This window comes from Taudactylus pleione, unplaced genomic scaffold (assembly GCF_031769625.1).
Source record: "Taudactylus pleione unplaced genomic scaffold, aTauple2 ptg000010l, whole genome shotgun sequence".
Taxonomy (NCBI): domain Eukaryota; kingdom Metazoa; phylum Chordata; class Amphibia; order Anura; family Myobatrachidae; genus Taudactylus; species Taudactylus pleione.
In genome coordinates, this window is record NW_028284413.1 from 8444927 (window position 1) to 8458710 (window position 13784).

At 41.6% G+C, this 13784-nt stretch overlaps 1 protein-coding gene across 3 annotated transcripts in view; it reads right to left on the bottom strand.

Annotated features, from left to right (window-relative positions):
• RUBCN (rubicon autophagy regulator) overlaps positions 1–13784 on the bottom strand; it is a 41527-nt gene that overhangs the window by 26063 nt on the left and 1680 nt on the right. Inside the window, exons 2-8 of one of the 3 annotated variants that reach the window (XM_088467460.1) lie at positions 7417–7594; positions 5852–5935; positions 5100–5256; positions 3891–3997; positions 3641–3788; positions 2873–3334; positions 384–434 (exon numbers count right to left, since the gene is read on the bottom strand). In XM_088467460.1, the coding sequence (XP_088323586.1) occupies positions 384–434; positions 2873–3334; positions 3641–3788; positions 3891–3997; positions 5100–5256; positions 5852–5935; positions 7417–7594 (1187 nt within the window). The remainder of the gene's footprint in view (positions 1–383; positions 435–2872; positions 3335–3640; positions 3789–3890; positions 3998–5099; positions 5257–5851; positions 5936–7416; positions 7595–13784) is intronic. The other 2 variants (XM_088467459.1, XM_088467458.1) reach the window with 2 other exon arrangements.

A 13784-nucleotide genomic window follows, 5' to 3' on the forward strand; every position in this document is an offset into this window, starting at 1 on the left:
ACGTCTTATTAGCAGCTGGGAGGAACAATGAGCATGCATGCCCTGGGCTGCTGTAATACATAGAGCCAGTATGGGGAGGCAGGGGTAGTTCACTTTTGACCATTTTATTTTCACATTTGCGGGGTAAAAATTATTTGGACATCTAACTGTACAGAAGCAGATACCTAATCAATAATAATGATTTGCATGTCACATTATTAACAATAAGGATGATTGAATTAAAGCCATGTGAAGTTATCAATTAAGCTCAAAAGAATATTGTCTAATAAAAAAAAAAACTAAGTTTTTAATACAATGGCGTTATGGTGTGCATCCCCACTATAAACAATGTATTGCACCAATATCACCAGTACTTCTGCTATTAATTATAACAAATGTAGGACCTGCCACAGGATGCTCCATTATAATAGTGATATTCCGATCACCTCCTAGTGCTAGCAATCAAAGAGTTAAAGTAAGAAAATACATTACTAACAAAAAATATATAGCAAAAGGTAAGACAAAGAAGACCCAGTTCAAAGACATTCATAATAAATAACACAGGAATCTGAGGGCCACTATGCCATCCTCCTTGGTCTGTCACGCCTTCTACACGGTTTATCCCCCATTTCCTTCATCAAATTCTCCACTCTCTTTGGCTCTGTAACATTACCCACTCTGGGCTCTCTCCTCCTATATGTCTAACAGTTTCTTCTGTCTCTATTTCAAACTACCCCCCTCTTTCTGTGTGTTCCCCAAAGCTCTGTTCTTTGTCCACTGCTCTCTCTATACATCTCCTTAATCAGTTCCTTTGGTCTACAATACCGTCTTTATGCTGATGATACTCAAATCTACCTCTACCTCTCTCTCTCTCTCATCTTCAACAGGTATCCATTCCTTTGCCATCTCTTGCTTGGACTATTGTAACTTCCTAGGGATATATTTACTAAAGCAGTGGTTCTCAAACTCGGTCCTCAGGACCCCACACAGTTATCATTTTCCAGGTCACCTAGCAGGTGCACAGGTGTAGTCATTACTCATTGACACATTTTAAAAGATCCACAGGCAAAGCTAATTATATCACTTGTGATTCTGTGAGGAGACTGTTTCGGGTCCTGAGGACAGAGTTTGAGAACCTGTGTACTAAAGTGAGAGTTTTTAGAAATGGAGATGTTGCACAATGCAACCAATCAGATTCTACTTAACATTTAACTAGCATCTTCTAAAAGATAATAGCTAGAATCTGTACACAGATTAACAGCGCTGATAATCCTGGTGGCTTTAAATTATAACACCACAATTGTTTATATAGAACGTATAATATACTATATATGTATACATTATATGTATTTGTTATATTAAATCTTTACACTGCTTGGTTGGATAAACAATTTGTTTATTGCTGCATTGCTAATGAGGAAGTTGTGGCCCATTCCACGATGAAATGCATTTAGAAACCCCACAGCATTGACTATTATACCATTGGATATGGACGGGAACCAATATCCCAACTCTAGCAGCTTCTGTATGGAAATCACACCATTTTTAACCAACCCCGCATTAACACCAGGATGTGACCAAATACATACACACCATATACAACTAATATATATACTGTATACCTAATAAAAAAAAAAAAGAGATGCGGGCTAAAAGGCACTGTACTCCCCCTGCAGCAAGCCACCTACTACAAATCAAATGGAGACCACATCTCCAGAAGGATATAAATACATTAGAGACTATACAAAGAAGGGCAACTACTATGGTGCATGGCCTACATCACAAAACTTATCAGGAAAGTCTACGGTTGGGTACACATGTAAAGATTTTCTGTCCAACCATTCAACTAGTTGATTGGTTGGAATGAAAATCTAGTAACGTATGGGAGTAACTGATGATCAGCAATTTGCTCCTAAATGCCAGAAAACAGATAAAAATGGTCGTCAGACAAGTTTGTTAAATGTTTGATCTAAACAATTTGTTCAAACAACAGTTTTTGTCCATTTTCCGGCATTTGGGAGCAAATTGCTGATTTATCAACCTGCATTGCTTCAAATACTCCCTTAAAGCATACCCGTTCCTCATAACCCGTCACCTCCTCATTGTCTTAGGTGTCAGTTCTCTGGCTCTTTCCTCCCAGTTCACATTCCAGTATACCTTGTTTCCCTGAGTCTGTAAACTCTCAGGAGCAGGCCCCCTCCTCCCCTTTGCGCTCACCCGGAATATCCATGTTCTCAGAGCGCTTCCATTCATAATCGTTGTCAATGATCATTTCTGTCTACCTACCCCAGTGCACTGGGTAAGACTGTTATTGTTATTCACAAGGTTTCTTATTTCACTGTTTAGTCCAGTGATTCCCAAACTGGGTGCAGTGGGCCACTTGCAGGGGTAGCATGGGTTGGTAGTCCAGGACCAAATCAAATTATTTACGGTCCCCGTCATAGGCAAAACTAGAGCTGTTGGCTGCCAATCATAATACTTGTACAAACAGAAGTGCTTCCCTGGCCACCACTACATAACTGAACCTAAGGATGACATATAAGCACAATTTACTTAATTTTATAGCTTTGCAGAATTTCTCAATAACAAACATTTATCCTAGGGGTGCTGTGAAAAAAAAATGATGATACTTTAGGGCATAGGGATTCAAAAAAGTTTGGGAACCACTGGTTTAGGCTATCCCCTTATACAGTTCTTTTTGTACTTGTTATATTTAAGTGGCTGGGTTTTCAATGCAGTTGTTTCTCTGTATGATGCAACGGACACTATGGTGCCATATAAAGGGTATTAATAATAATCAAGAAACAGACGAATGAAAGTTGGGCAACAGGTCACTTATAAGCCATAAAAGTTATTATGTAACTCTGAAACACGAATAGGCGTTTACGCTTACCTCTATTTTTGCCTATGGCGACGCGGGTGTCGGAATGTGAGCGCATGTGGCTCTTCTTGATGTGACTTGGTCCATTACTCATTTGACCTTCTGAGAAACTGGATCGGCGAGGGACAGAAAGCAGAGTGAGGCTGGGAATAACCGGAGTTGTCTGAACAGAGGTGTCTGACTTTTGGGAGCTAGAGAAGAGATTTGAGCTATTACTGCTCTGAGTGGATGCTCTGCGGCTCATATTTCCAATAGCCAGGTACTCAGGCCCATCATCTGCCTCACTTGGCACGTCCTCTGGGCTGACTGTTTCCTCACTGTTGCTGGTCATAGTGCTGATGCTCATTTCACTTACAGGAGAAAAGGGCTTGCAGGGAGACAAGTCTTGGTCAGGAGGGATGGAATCATTCACAGGCAGGGATTCACACCCTGTATACAGGTTGTTTTGATGATCAATCAAACTGGAGCCGAAATCTAAAGAAAGGAATATCACATATCCAACAGAAATGTGTTAAAAGTAGTTTAGAAACGTATAAGTATGCATTCTCATACCTCTTAGCCCTCTTCAACATTTCATTGTGTTAAACAGGTAATGCAAATCCTTTACAGATATAAAGAGGTCAGTGCTTGCACTGTGTGTATGTCTCACAGCTTCCAACAAAGATATTTAGTGTCCCTTCCAGAGTCTATAAAAATATATACACTTGCTGCTAAATTCCTTAAGGATAGAGCCATTCACTCTAGTCATAGTGATAAGCGCCCCACCCTCAGAAACCTTACCATTGCCACTGGACGGAGCTTGCAGGCTGCTATAGGAGCTGTAGAGGGACTGATCCGGTTTCCCTGGGTATGGAATGATGGGAGTAACAGGCAGAGCTGTGAGGCTCAAACTTTTTCCTGAAACAATTAACTCTCTTTTGCCAGCAAGCTGGGAAAATGTAAAATAAAATCATTCTTAACAGCAATAAAAACAAAACGATTACAGTGCAAATATCTACATTTAAAGTGACAGACGATTTTGAATGCTCACCACAGAGGTGTCTATCTGGGCCAGTAGCCTGGGGTTATTCTGTTCCACAGCTTCCAGGCACTGGAACATGGCTGTTATGTGTGTGTCACTCAATAGGAAGGCAAAATCTAGGAGAAGCACAGACACAGTGAGATGCATAGCACCTCAAGAACAATGCCATGGGCCATTTTGCCAAGCACAAAACGGTTGTGTTTGGATTCGGTCACATACTTGTGTCATGTGCTGCTGAGTACAATGACAAATATTGATTTCATGTCATGAAAGCACTTTACCAGTCAAAACATTCCAAGCAACTTCAAAGTCAACACACAAGTTTTGAAAAATGTAACAATGTTTTCACTGGAATTATATAGTAATCACATGAAGAAAGGTTAAAGTTATCATTGTAGGTAATGATCAAACATCTGTTTACCCCACTCGGTCAAGATGAACATCAGGGGGTTTATTTACAAAGTGTCGGTTCGTGTTTAAGTCCGATAATTAAAAAAGCAGTACTTTTACTAACAAGACACAGCTAGTAAAAGCAATACCCTTTTAAATATCTGGCATACACATGAACAGAAGTGCTGGGGTGTAAATAAACCCCCAGGTGTGCACAATATGAATATAAAAATACTTTAAGCAAACAAAACATTTTTTCCCAACATAGTCATATTGCCCATGAGCCTCTCAATCAAACTATTAGTGGTGTTGTACACTGGGCTGTGTAACATTGTTGAGGTCAGATGATTGAATGGCTGCTGTTGCTTGCTCAATCAGTTCCCTATGACAATGTGTGAACATGTTGCATGTCTATCTCTGTTGAGAAGGAAGGTAATGGGTAAGATACAGTTTACATATCCCCTCATAAAATAATGCATTTGGTGCATAGGTATATGTGGGTCTAAACTAGAACCAGACGAACCATTTAAGGTTAATCCAGTGTATGTTGCTAACACGTAAAGCGGTGGGATAAATGAAATGTAGTTTGGCTCTGAAATGCTGGATGGACATTATGGCAGCGGCCTACAAGTACAAAGCAGTGTTAGCACGTTTCCTATGACAGGCAAGGAAAAAAAAAAAAAAAAAAAAAGAACACAGTGTAAGTACAACCTACAGTACTATGTGCAAAGTTGAACATTTTATAGTCGTTGTGGTTGCGAATAGAAAGCACATGTGTCATAAACAGCTAATTAGAAGCAATGTATCATTGTTGTATGACATTATTACCTGCATAGAACCTCTTGGTGTATTGCCTGTTACCCAGGAGCACCTTCAGCTGAGCCGAGAGACAGTGGAACTGCAGACTCTGCTGTAACCAAAGCTTTCCTCTGTCCTCACTGGTATCATCTCCGTTCCTCTGGCTGTTCTCATAGAAAAGCAGAAACTGGACAGAGCAGCACAGACATTAGTTAGGTGAGAAAGAATCAAAAAGATGCAAACAGACTCTCACAAAACATACACCCTTACATTTACATATGCTATACTGAATGGGTCTATCAACAGCATTAAACAAACATTTATTACACTGGAACCCACTAATTATGCTTTATGCAAATCTATCCAGGATAATCCATATGTTACATTATATTACAGGTGGGCAGAGAGAGAAATAAAACTGTGCATCACCGGGCATGATAGCTAATGACCTGGCAAATGACAGGTCCAAAATACTTTTATGTATGTATATTTGCATTTCTGTGGAAAACTCTTAGGGTGGGTATTCAATTGTTTTAGCGTGCCCGATCTCCCATCTAAAGTGACGGGAGATCGCGGGGTGCTACTCAATTGATGCCAATTATCGCTCTGATAATCCAGGGGGGGAGTGAGCTGAAATGGTGCGCCGGCAGCTGTTGGCGCCTGACAGGAGCGACAATTGAATAGCTCCAACGGGCGCAAAGGGGGTCAAAGCAATTGAATACTGCCCTTAGCTTGCATATATGAATAGTAAGACTTTGGAGATGTAAAACAGTTGAAGTTACCTGATCCACCTGCGGAGAGGATCCAAGAAACAGTCTCTGACTTCCTTTCACAAAGTTCCAGTAATCCTGCTGCTTGCCGTAAACCTGTCAATAAAGGTTACAATTAATTCTAACCTATGGCAAGTGCATGACATTTTATATAAAAGGGAAAGTAACATTTAGCAACAGAAAATAAAGAGATCATCGGCGTAAACACACCAACACATGGAGAGGACTCTATAGGGAGAATTCAATTCTGTGGGAAGAGTGCACATATCACCTAATTATGGTTGTGCTGACACTAAAAGGTTTAAAAAAAACTGTGATGCCGGCAGAAAGCGATGTGCCATTCCAGAACAGCACATCATGTCGTTGTTGGGAATTTAATAGCGAAATCTGTTAACAGTTTTTAATTTGAACAAGTTATATATAGTACAATCTTAATTGGATACATTTGATCAGGGACGTAACTAGGTAGTTGAAGGCCTCATAGCAAAAGTTTGTAAGGGCCCCTATGTACCAAGGGATGAAGTCATTATACAGGCAGTCGTGATGCCGGAGCTTAGAATGCTGGCGCCGGAAACCCGACACCTGTCAGAAACCTGGCGTCATCATTCCGTATTGGGGAGGGGGGGGGGGGGGGAGGGTTAGGGTGCTTGGTGGGGGGGGGAGGAGTTAGGTTTAGGCCGCGAGTGGAGAGGGTTAGGTTTAGGCTGCGGGGGGAGAGGGTTTGGAGTAGGGTTAGGATGCTGACTGACAGGTGTCAGTATCCTAACCCTGGCAGGATGCTGGCGTTAGGATTTTGACCGCAGGGATTCCGAGCACCGGCATCCCATACCCATCCCGTATATAGCACATGTAACTTTGACAAGGAAGATGGGCCCCCCTCAGCTCTGGGCCCCATAGCAGCTGCACCCCCTGCACCTATGGTAGTTACGCCCATGCATTTGATCTATTTCACATGCTCAGAAAAGGGAGCTTCACTATGATCATGAACTTTCAATGAAGTTATTTTGTGTTTGAGCACACAAAAGTGAGAAGGTACAGGAATAAAGTGGAGATGGGCATGAATGGACTGAGATTGCCTGCAATCAGCAGGTGTTCAGGAAGTTAGGCCGTAGGTTTGTAGCTAGTATTGGTAAGAGTATCTATACTGTGTAGAACAAATATCATTTTCCATAATGTGAGATGACTCCTGGAAATACAAGCAGTCAGAACTTTTCTTTAAATAAAATCACATAAATTGGCCTAAGTTCTGAGAACAGTTAGAAACCCCCTCCTCATACTAGCCCTTCGTATGACATTTAATTAATTTAAGAAATGTGATGCTCTGTCTCCCTTATTGCTCGATTTCCAGGTTAGCTGTCAGGTTTTATCACTGCAAATTATTAACAGTATATTATGTATCTATGAATGTTTATTGGTATAAACGTTACTTGTAAGTCTAAATAGCCTTACCACAATGTGTATGCCTACCGTAAACTATATCACAGTTATGGCATTAAGATATTGGATTTTCTAGAATACATGCTATATTTCACACAACAAGGCTACAGCTAACACCTTTGTGAAAGTAACTGTATTACCTGATCACAAATGAGACCATGCTGAAGGATACTGCTCATATCTCGGCAGAGTCTCTGCAGGCCACCGTATTTGGACCACACATTTCGGCTGTTGCCCGATACCAGCCCTTCCACTGTCGTTTTCAGATTATCCAGAAGCTTCCAGTGCTCATCCCTGCCGAGTGTTGTACACAAAGGTCTTTAGGGACAGAGGAAATAAAAAGAGTTGCACTGGACTCATTTCCTTACACCAGAAATTTCTCTTACAACATCCATTTACTGTATCTCATTTGTGGTCATCTACGGGCTGTCACAATGGCAATACACAAGTAAGGATTTGTCACAGAAACCTTTAAATCAGAAATGGTAACTTTTATTACTAAGCCTTATCTGTGATATCACTTTTCCAGCTAAGCTCAAGCACTTTCACAACACAGAGGGCCTAATTCAGAGCCGCTCGTAAGCGGCCGCTCGTTCGCTCCGAGCGATGTTTGCCCAACTGCGCATGCGTACGGATCGTAATACGCATGCGCGAACCAGTCAGTGCGGGCGAAAATCGTTTGTTCGCTAAATAGCGAAGGCCTGCTAATACGAGTGACTGGAGGAGGCGTATGTGGGTGGTAACAGGGGAAGGTGCTTGAAAACGGGGAGTGGAGATCAGAACGCAGGCGTGCTTAAAGGTCAAAACGGGCGTTTTATGGGTGTGCATAATTAATACAGCAGCGTCACTGACCACGTCACTGGGTTATTTTATAGTCAGAACTGCTCGCAAATTTGTGGTAGGAAAAACCAACCACAAGAATAGCGAGCAGTTCATACGCTGTACTCGATTAATCTAATAAATAGTGGACATGACGTATGATGCGAGCGGCCAGGGGGCTGAATCAGGCCCAGAGAGAAGAATAGTGGTCAGAAGTCTCGTACACATCCAATAATACTGACATTTTACTCCTATTTGGCAATTAGACATTTCTGATCTCACTACTAGTTTCTGGACTATTGTATAAACCTCACATCAAACAATCATACTAAAGGTGCATACACACGTAACGATGTTTTGAACGATTTGTCGTTAACATTCAATCGTTCAAAAAATCGTTCAGTTTTTGAGTTATAACGATGAACAATAATCGTTCAAGCGCGCTCCCGTTTTTAGTTTGTAGTTATCGTTCATCGTCCATTTCAGACTGTCTAACATAACGATTTTCATTAAGGGAAGGAACATTTTTCGTTCATCGTTGTAAAAATCGTTCATTACACTTCAAAAATCGTTCACTTTTTCAAGGGAAAATCGTTGGTTACAAAATCGTTACATGTGTATGCACCTTTACAGTGTAGCTCTACCAATACATTATACCTTCATTGCCTAGCATAAAATACTTCCGTAACATCAATAGCTTCACAAGGGGATGCAGTCAGTTTGTTCATGCTCAATTTGTCAACAAACTATGTGTAGACGAGACATTATGTAGACATGGTTGTAATGTTACTTAAAAAAATTTAACGGGTTGACAGTAGAACTTTAAACATTATGATCACATTTAAAGTTATACTGCTGATAATGCTTTATCAAACATGACTGCATAATGACATGGTCACTGTCCCATCCATATATAGTGTGATGCTGAGAGGTCCACCTTAAACCTATCCGACCAGAAAATCTAACTAAAAACTTAAATCTTACTACACTTTGCAGTTTCTGTGTACAGTAGCTTCTTCTAAATGTGCCTGTTTACAAGCCCATATGAAGCTAGCCATGTGTGGGAGTGTGCAGAATCTAAGCATATTGGTTCAGAATGATAATGAGTTTAGAGTCACAGGATCTACAGCCCACAACAGCCAACTGTACAAATGTCTAACTGTGCCTACAGATGGGTATTCTGTCCCCAACATTCCACACTTAAGCTGTGTCCATTTAACCACCACAGTGCAGTTCATACTGAACTTCATAAAAGGATCACAGATCCCTATCATGATCATCTGTGCTATTCACTATCCACTTAAGCTGGGTACACACTAAAAGATATATCACCCATTCCATTGAACGGGCAATATATATCTATAGTGCTTCACCGGGTGTGTACGAAATCTGTATGATTTACCGCCGGACCCATGCCCGGCGGTTGGAATCCCGACGGCAGCATCCTGGCAGAGGAGGAAATCCCGATCGTCAAAGGGAAGTATATACTAACCTATTTCTACCCCCTAACCCTAACCTTCCTCCCCTCCAGTGCCTAAACCTAAGCCCCCTTCACCGCGGCCTAAACATAAGTCCCCCGGGGGGTGCCTAACCCTAAGTCTCCCCGGGGGGGGGGGGGGTGCCTAACGCTAACCCCCCCCTTCCCTTAGCCTAAACCTAACCTCCCGGTGGGTGCCTAACCCTAAGTCCCATCCGGGAAGCCTAAACCTAACCCTTTTAACCCCCCCACGGCGGCTATCCGCGTCCGGCGTCCCTGATCGAGATGTCAGGCGTCGGGCTCCCGGCGTATGTCTAATGATAGGCGTCTTTAGACCCTTGCCGGGATATGACAGTCGGGAAGCCGGCTGTCGGGATTAGGTCCTTCGGCTTCCCGACTGCATACCGTGTGTACAGGGTATACAATCGGGAAGCCGGCTGCCTTAATACCGGCAGCCGGCTTCCCGACTGTCATATCCCGGCGAGGGATGAAATGCCGGGCGTCTAGATGTAGACGCCTGACATTTCCCTGACGCCGGGAGACCGGCATCCCGATCGAAGGGATGCCGGGCGCCGCGAGCGGACAGCCGCAGGGGGGAGGGTTAGGTTTAGGGCACCCGGGGGGGACTTAGGGTTAGGCACCCCCCGGGGGACTTAGGTTCAGGCAGCGGGGAAGGGGGGGGTTAGGGTTAGGCACTTAGAGGGGGGATTAAGGTTAGGCACTTGGGGGGGGAGGTTAGGGTTAGGCACCCCTAAGGAGGGTTAGGGGGTTAGGTTAGGTTTGTTAGTACTTAACTATCCATGATCGGGATTTCCAGCGCTGTTGGGCTTCCGCTGCCGGGAACTCTGCTGTTGTCGGCCAGGCGCTGCCGGGAATCGAATGGCCGGCGGTATTTCATACCGATTCCGTGTACAGAGATATGTCTGGGAACAACGTCGTTCACAGGCATATCCAATCTACTGTGCAGCATAGCAGAAGCCTGATATATCTGAAAGAGTAGGGAGGCAGCATTGGGTGTCCCTATGCTCGGCTATGCTTTGGAAGACATTAGCATATGTTAGCAACTGTGATCTGTGAGTATGCAGATGCGATTACATCAGTGTAAATCTCTGAATCAGGCCCAACATACACAATATATTCAGCTACTCAAATCTTTCATTACAAAAAAATTAAACAGACAGAAGTCCCGATATTAGTTTATAAACTACAAATGAAGATACTTCAAATGGGTATAAAACAGTCCAGATAATAAATGTGTATTGTATGGGACATGCCCCCTTGTGTTTCTACTTATGGGATGGGTGCTATTCTTTAAGTCCAAGAAGTGAACAGAAGATTAGCAGTTTAAGCACTAATGTATAACAACATATAATCCAACAAGAAAAAACATGCCCAGGTCCAGAGAGAAAACAAGTAGGGGTTTTCCACTGGCAAGAGATCTTTATCTTAGAGACTAACGGGTCTATTAACTAATGCTGGGCATACACTATGCAATTATCTGTCAGATATCTGTCCAATCTGGCTGGTTGGAATGAAAATCTGGTAATGTATGGGAGCAAATGACAATAGAAATTTGCTCCCAAACACTAGAAAACGGAACAGATTTTCCTTCCCACCAGACAGATAATTGTAGAGTCAAACAAAAGAAAGAAGAAATTCCTTAAATGGGGCACTCGCGGATCAGGACTGTTGTAAATAAAGAGAGCATATCTCAACGAACATAGGGGTGATAGAACAATGGAATAAAATATAACTTTTATTATTTATTGTTAAATGTCGCAATGAATATGTAAATATAGACTTATCTAAGCACTAGATGCAAAACGTGCGTTAGGAGACACGTGCCATTCACTTCCCAGCGTGAGTTACACTTTTTTAAGTTATGTGTTGAAACCACAATGTCTGTTTTATTGGTTATGATACAAACGCAGGGTGTCTGTTAGACATAGGGACTTGCCAGCAGGTGCATGTGACCTGCCTTAGGGTGTCCACACACGTACCGATATACTTACGATCCGACGATGTGCCGGTTGAAATTCTCCCCAGCAGATCAGAACACGATCAGCACACGATCAGCTGTCCAATCTTCATCCGATCTCCTGCGGCCTGCGGGGCCGTGCATCGCATCGTGAGTGGGGACTCACAATTTGGGCATTTTTTCCAATGTGTCGGAATCGGCCAGATCGGGGAAAAAAATCGCTATGTGTGTGGGCACCCTGAGTCTAGGAGTAGTGGAGATACAGTGTATCAGTATGAATGTGTCAGTGATGCCACATAGACACTGTTTCATATGATCTGATTTGACTTTACCTTAATGCCTATGTAGATTTGCTCTCACCCTTGGATGAAATAGGGGGTACATATTGAGTACAAGCCTTAAATACCACAACCACGGGGCTATTAACCCATACATAGGGAGACGGTATCTCCTCTCTCCTAATAGGGATTCGCTAGCAGGCGCGTGTGACCTGCCTTAGGTAAGGAAATATGGGGTACAGCGTGTCAGTATGAACACGTCAGAGATACTTTTAAAGACATTATTTCATGTGATTCTAATAAACTGCCCATGAAGATTTGTTCTTACCCTTGAAAAATAGGGGGAACATATCTCGTATAATAGCTTCTAATATGACAAACACGCTGCTATTAATTTATATACAGGCAGCTAGTATCTTCCTTCTCCTGATATTGATAGTAGGAGTATATTTTGATTATGTCACATTATGCTGAAATACAGGATTGAATCTCTTAGAATCTCTAACACTATAACTGGGATTGGCTAGAACCAAATAATAAATTCTGTTAATAAAATCATTTTATTAGGGACGCCTATTAAATATAATATTTGAAGATATCTATTCATTGTGATAAGTAAATGAGACAAATATAGTCCATTGCAGCACTGATTGAAATAAGTCTATATTTACATATTCATTACACCTAATGGTGAGTGTATAGAGTTGTTTTCATGCATCTGGAATCTCATATTTACGATTGAGATATCACATCTTGGTAATCTGCCAGAAGTGAGGGCATTTGTCCCCCTACTATACAGACACCCTATTATGTTGAACTCACAATGAGCTACAAAATCATATGATGAGAACAAAATATAACCAAATACTTTCAACTGTGGTCACACAATTTTATTTATATATTATATCACTTTCTTTATATTTCGCGACATTTTAACAATAAATAATAAAAGTAATATTTTATTCCATTGTTCTATCACCCCTATGTTAGTTGAGATATGCTCTCTTTATTTACAACAGTCCTGATCTGCGAGTGCCCCATTTAAGGAATTTCTTCTTTCTTTTGTTTGATTATATGACTTATTCCAAGGTGCACCTCCTCTGATTGATACATTGCAGACATTATATTAGGAAGGATCAGGGAGGACAAATTAATGTACATCTCAGTGCGGGTTAATTGGTCTCTTTCACAGATAATTGTAGAGTGTATGCCCAGCATAAGCAATGTAAAGGTGCATACACATGTAAAGATTCTCTATCCAACTAGTTGATTGGTTGGAATGAAAATCTGGTAACGTATGGGAGTAACTGATGATCAGCAATTTGCTCCTAAATGCCAGAAAACAGATGAAAATGTCATCAGACAAGTTTGTTAAATGTTTGATGTAAATAATTTGTACAAACAACAGTTTTTGTCCATTTTCCTGCGTGGGAGCAAATTGCTGATTGTCATTTGCTTTCAAACCTTACCAGATTTTCATTCCAACCAATCAACTAGTTGGATGGTTGGACAGAAAATCTTTATGTGTGTATGCAGCTTTAGGAGACAGAGTGAAAAGTGATAAGAAAGTGATAAGGTGCCAACCAATCAGCTCCCAACTGTCATCTCACAGTGTTTGAAAAATGACAGTTGGGAGCTCATTGGCTGGCACCTTATCACTTTTCACTGTCTGCTAACACAGCTTAGTAAATAGACCCCTAAAGAATTACAATCACCATAACTATCAGATCAGCTGTTTAAAATTCAAGATTTATGAATGTGTTTTACATTTCTTTTGTATGGGAATTAACTCTTGATGAGGTGAAGTAGATTATAGATCATTCATTTAGGATGGCCCCCTTAATCGAGAGTTTGGGATACAGATGACACAACCATTACAGATAAGCAGTATCCAAGTTTGTACTCAAACATACTAACTTGTAACATAGTAACTTGCCACAAGTGTAGGAGCAATTC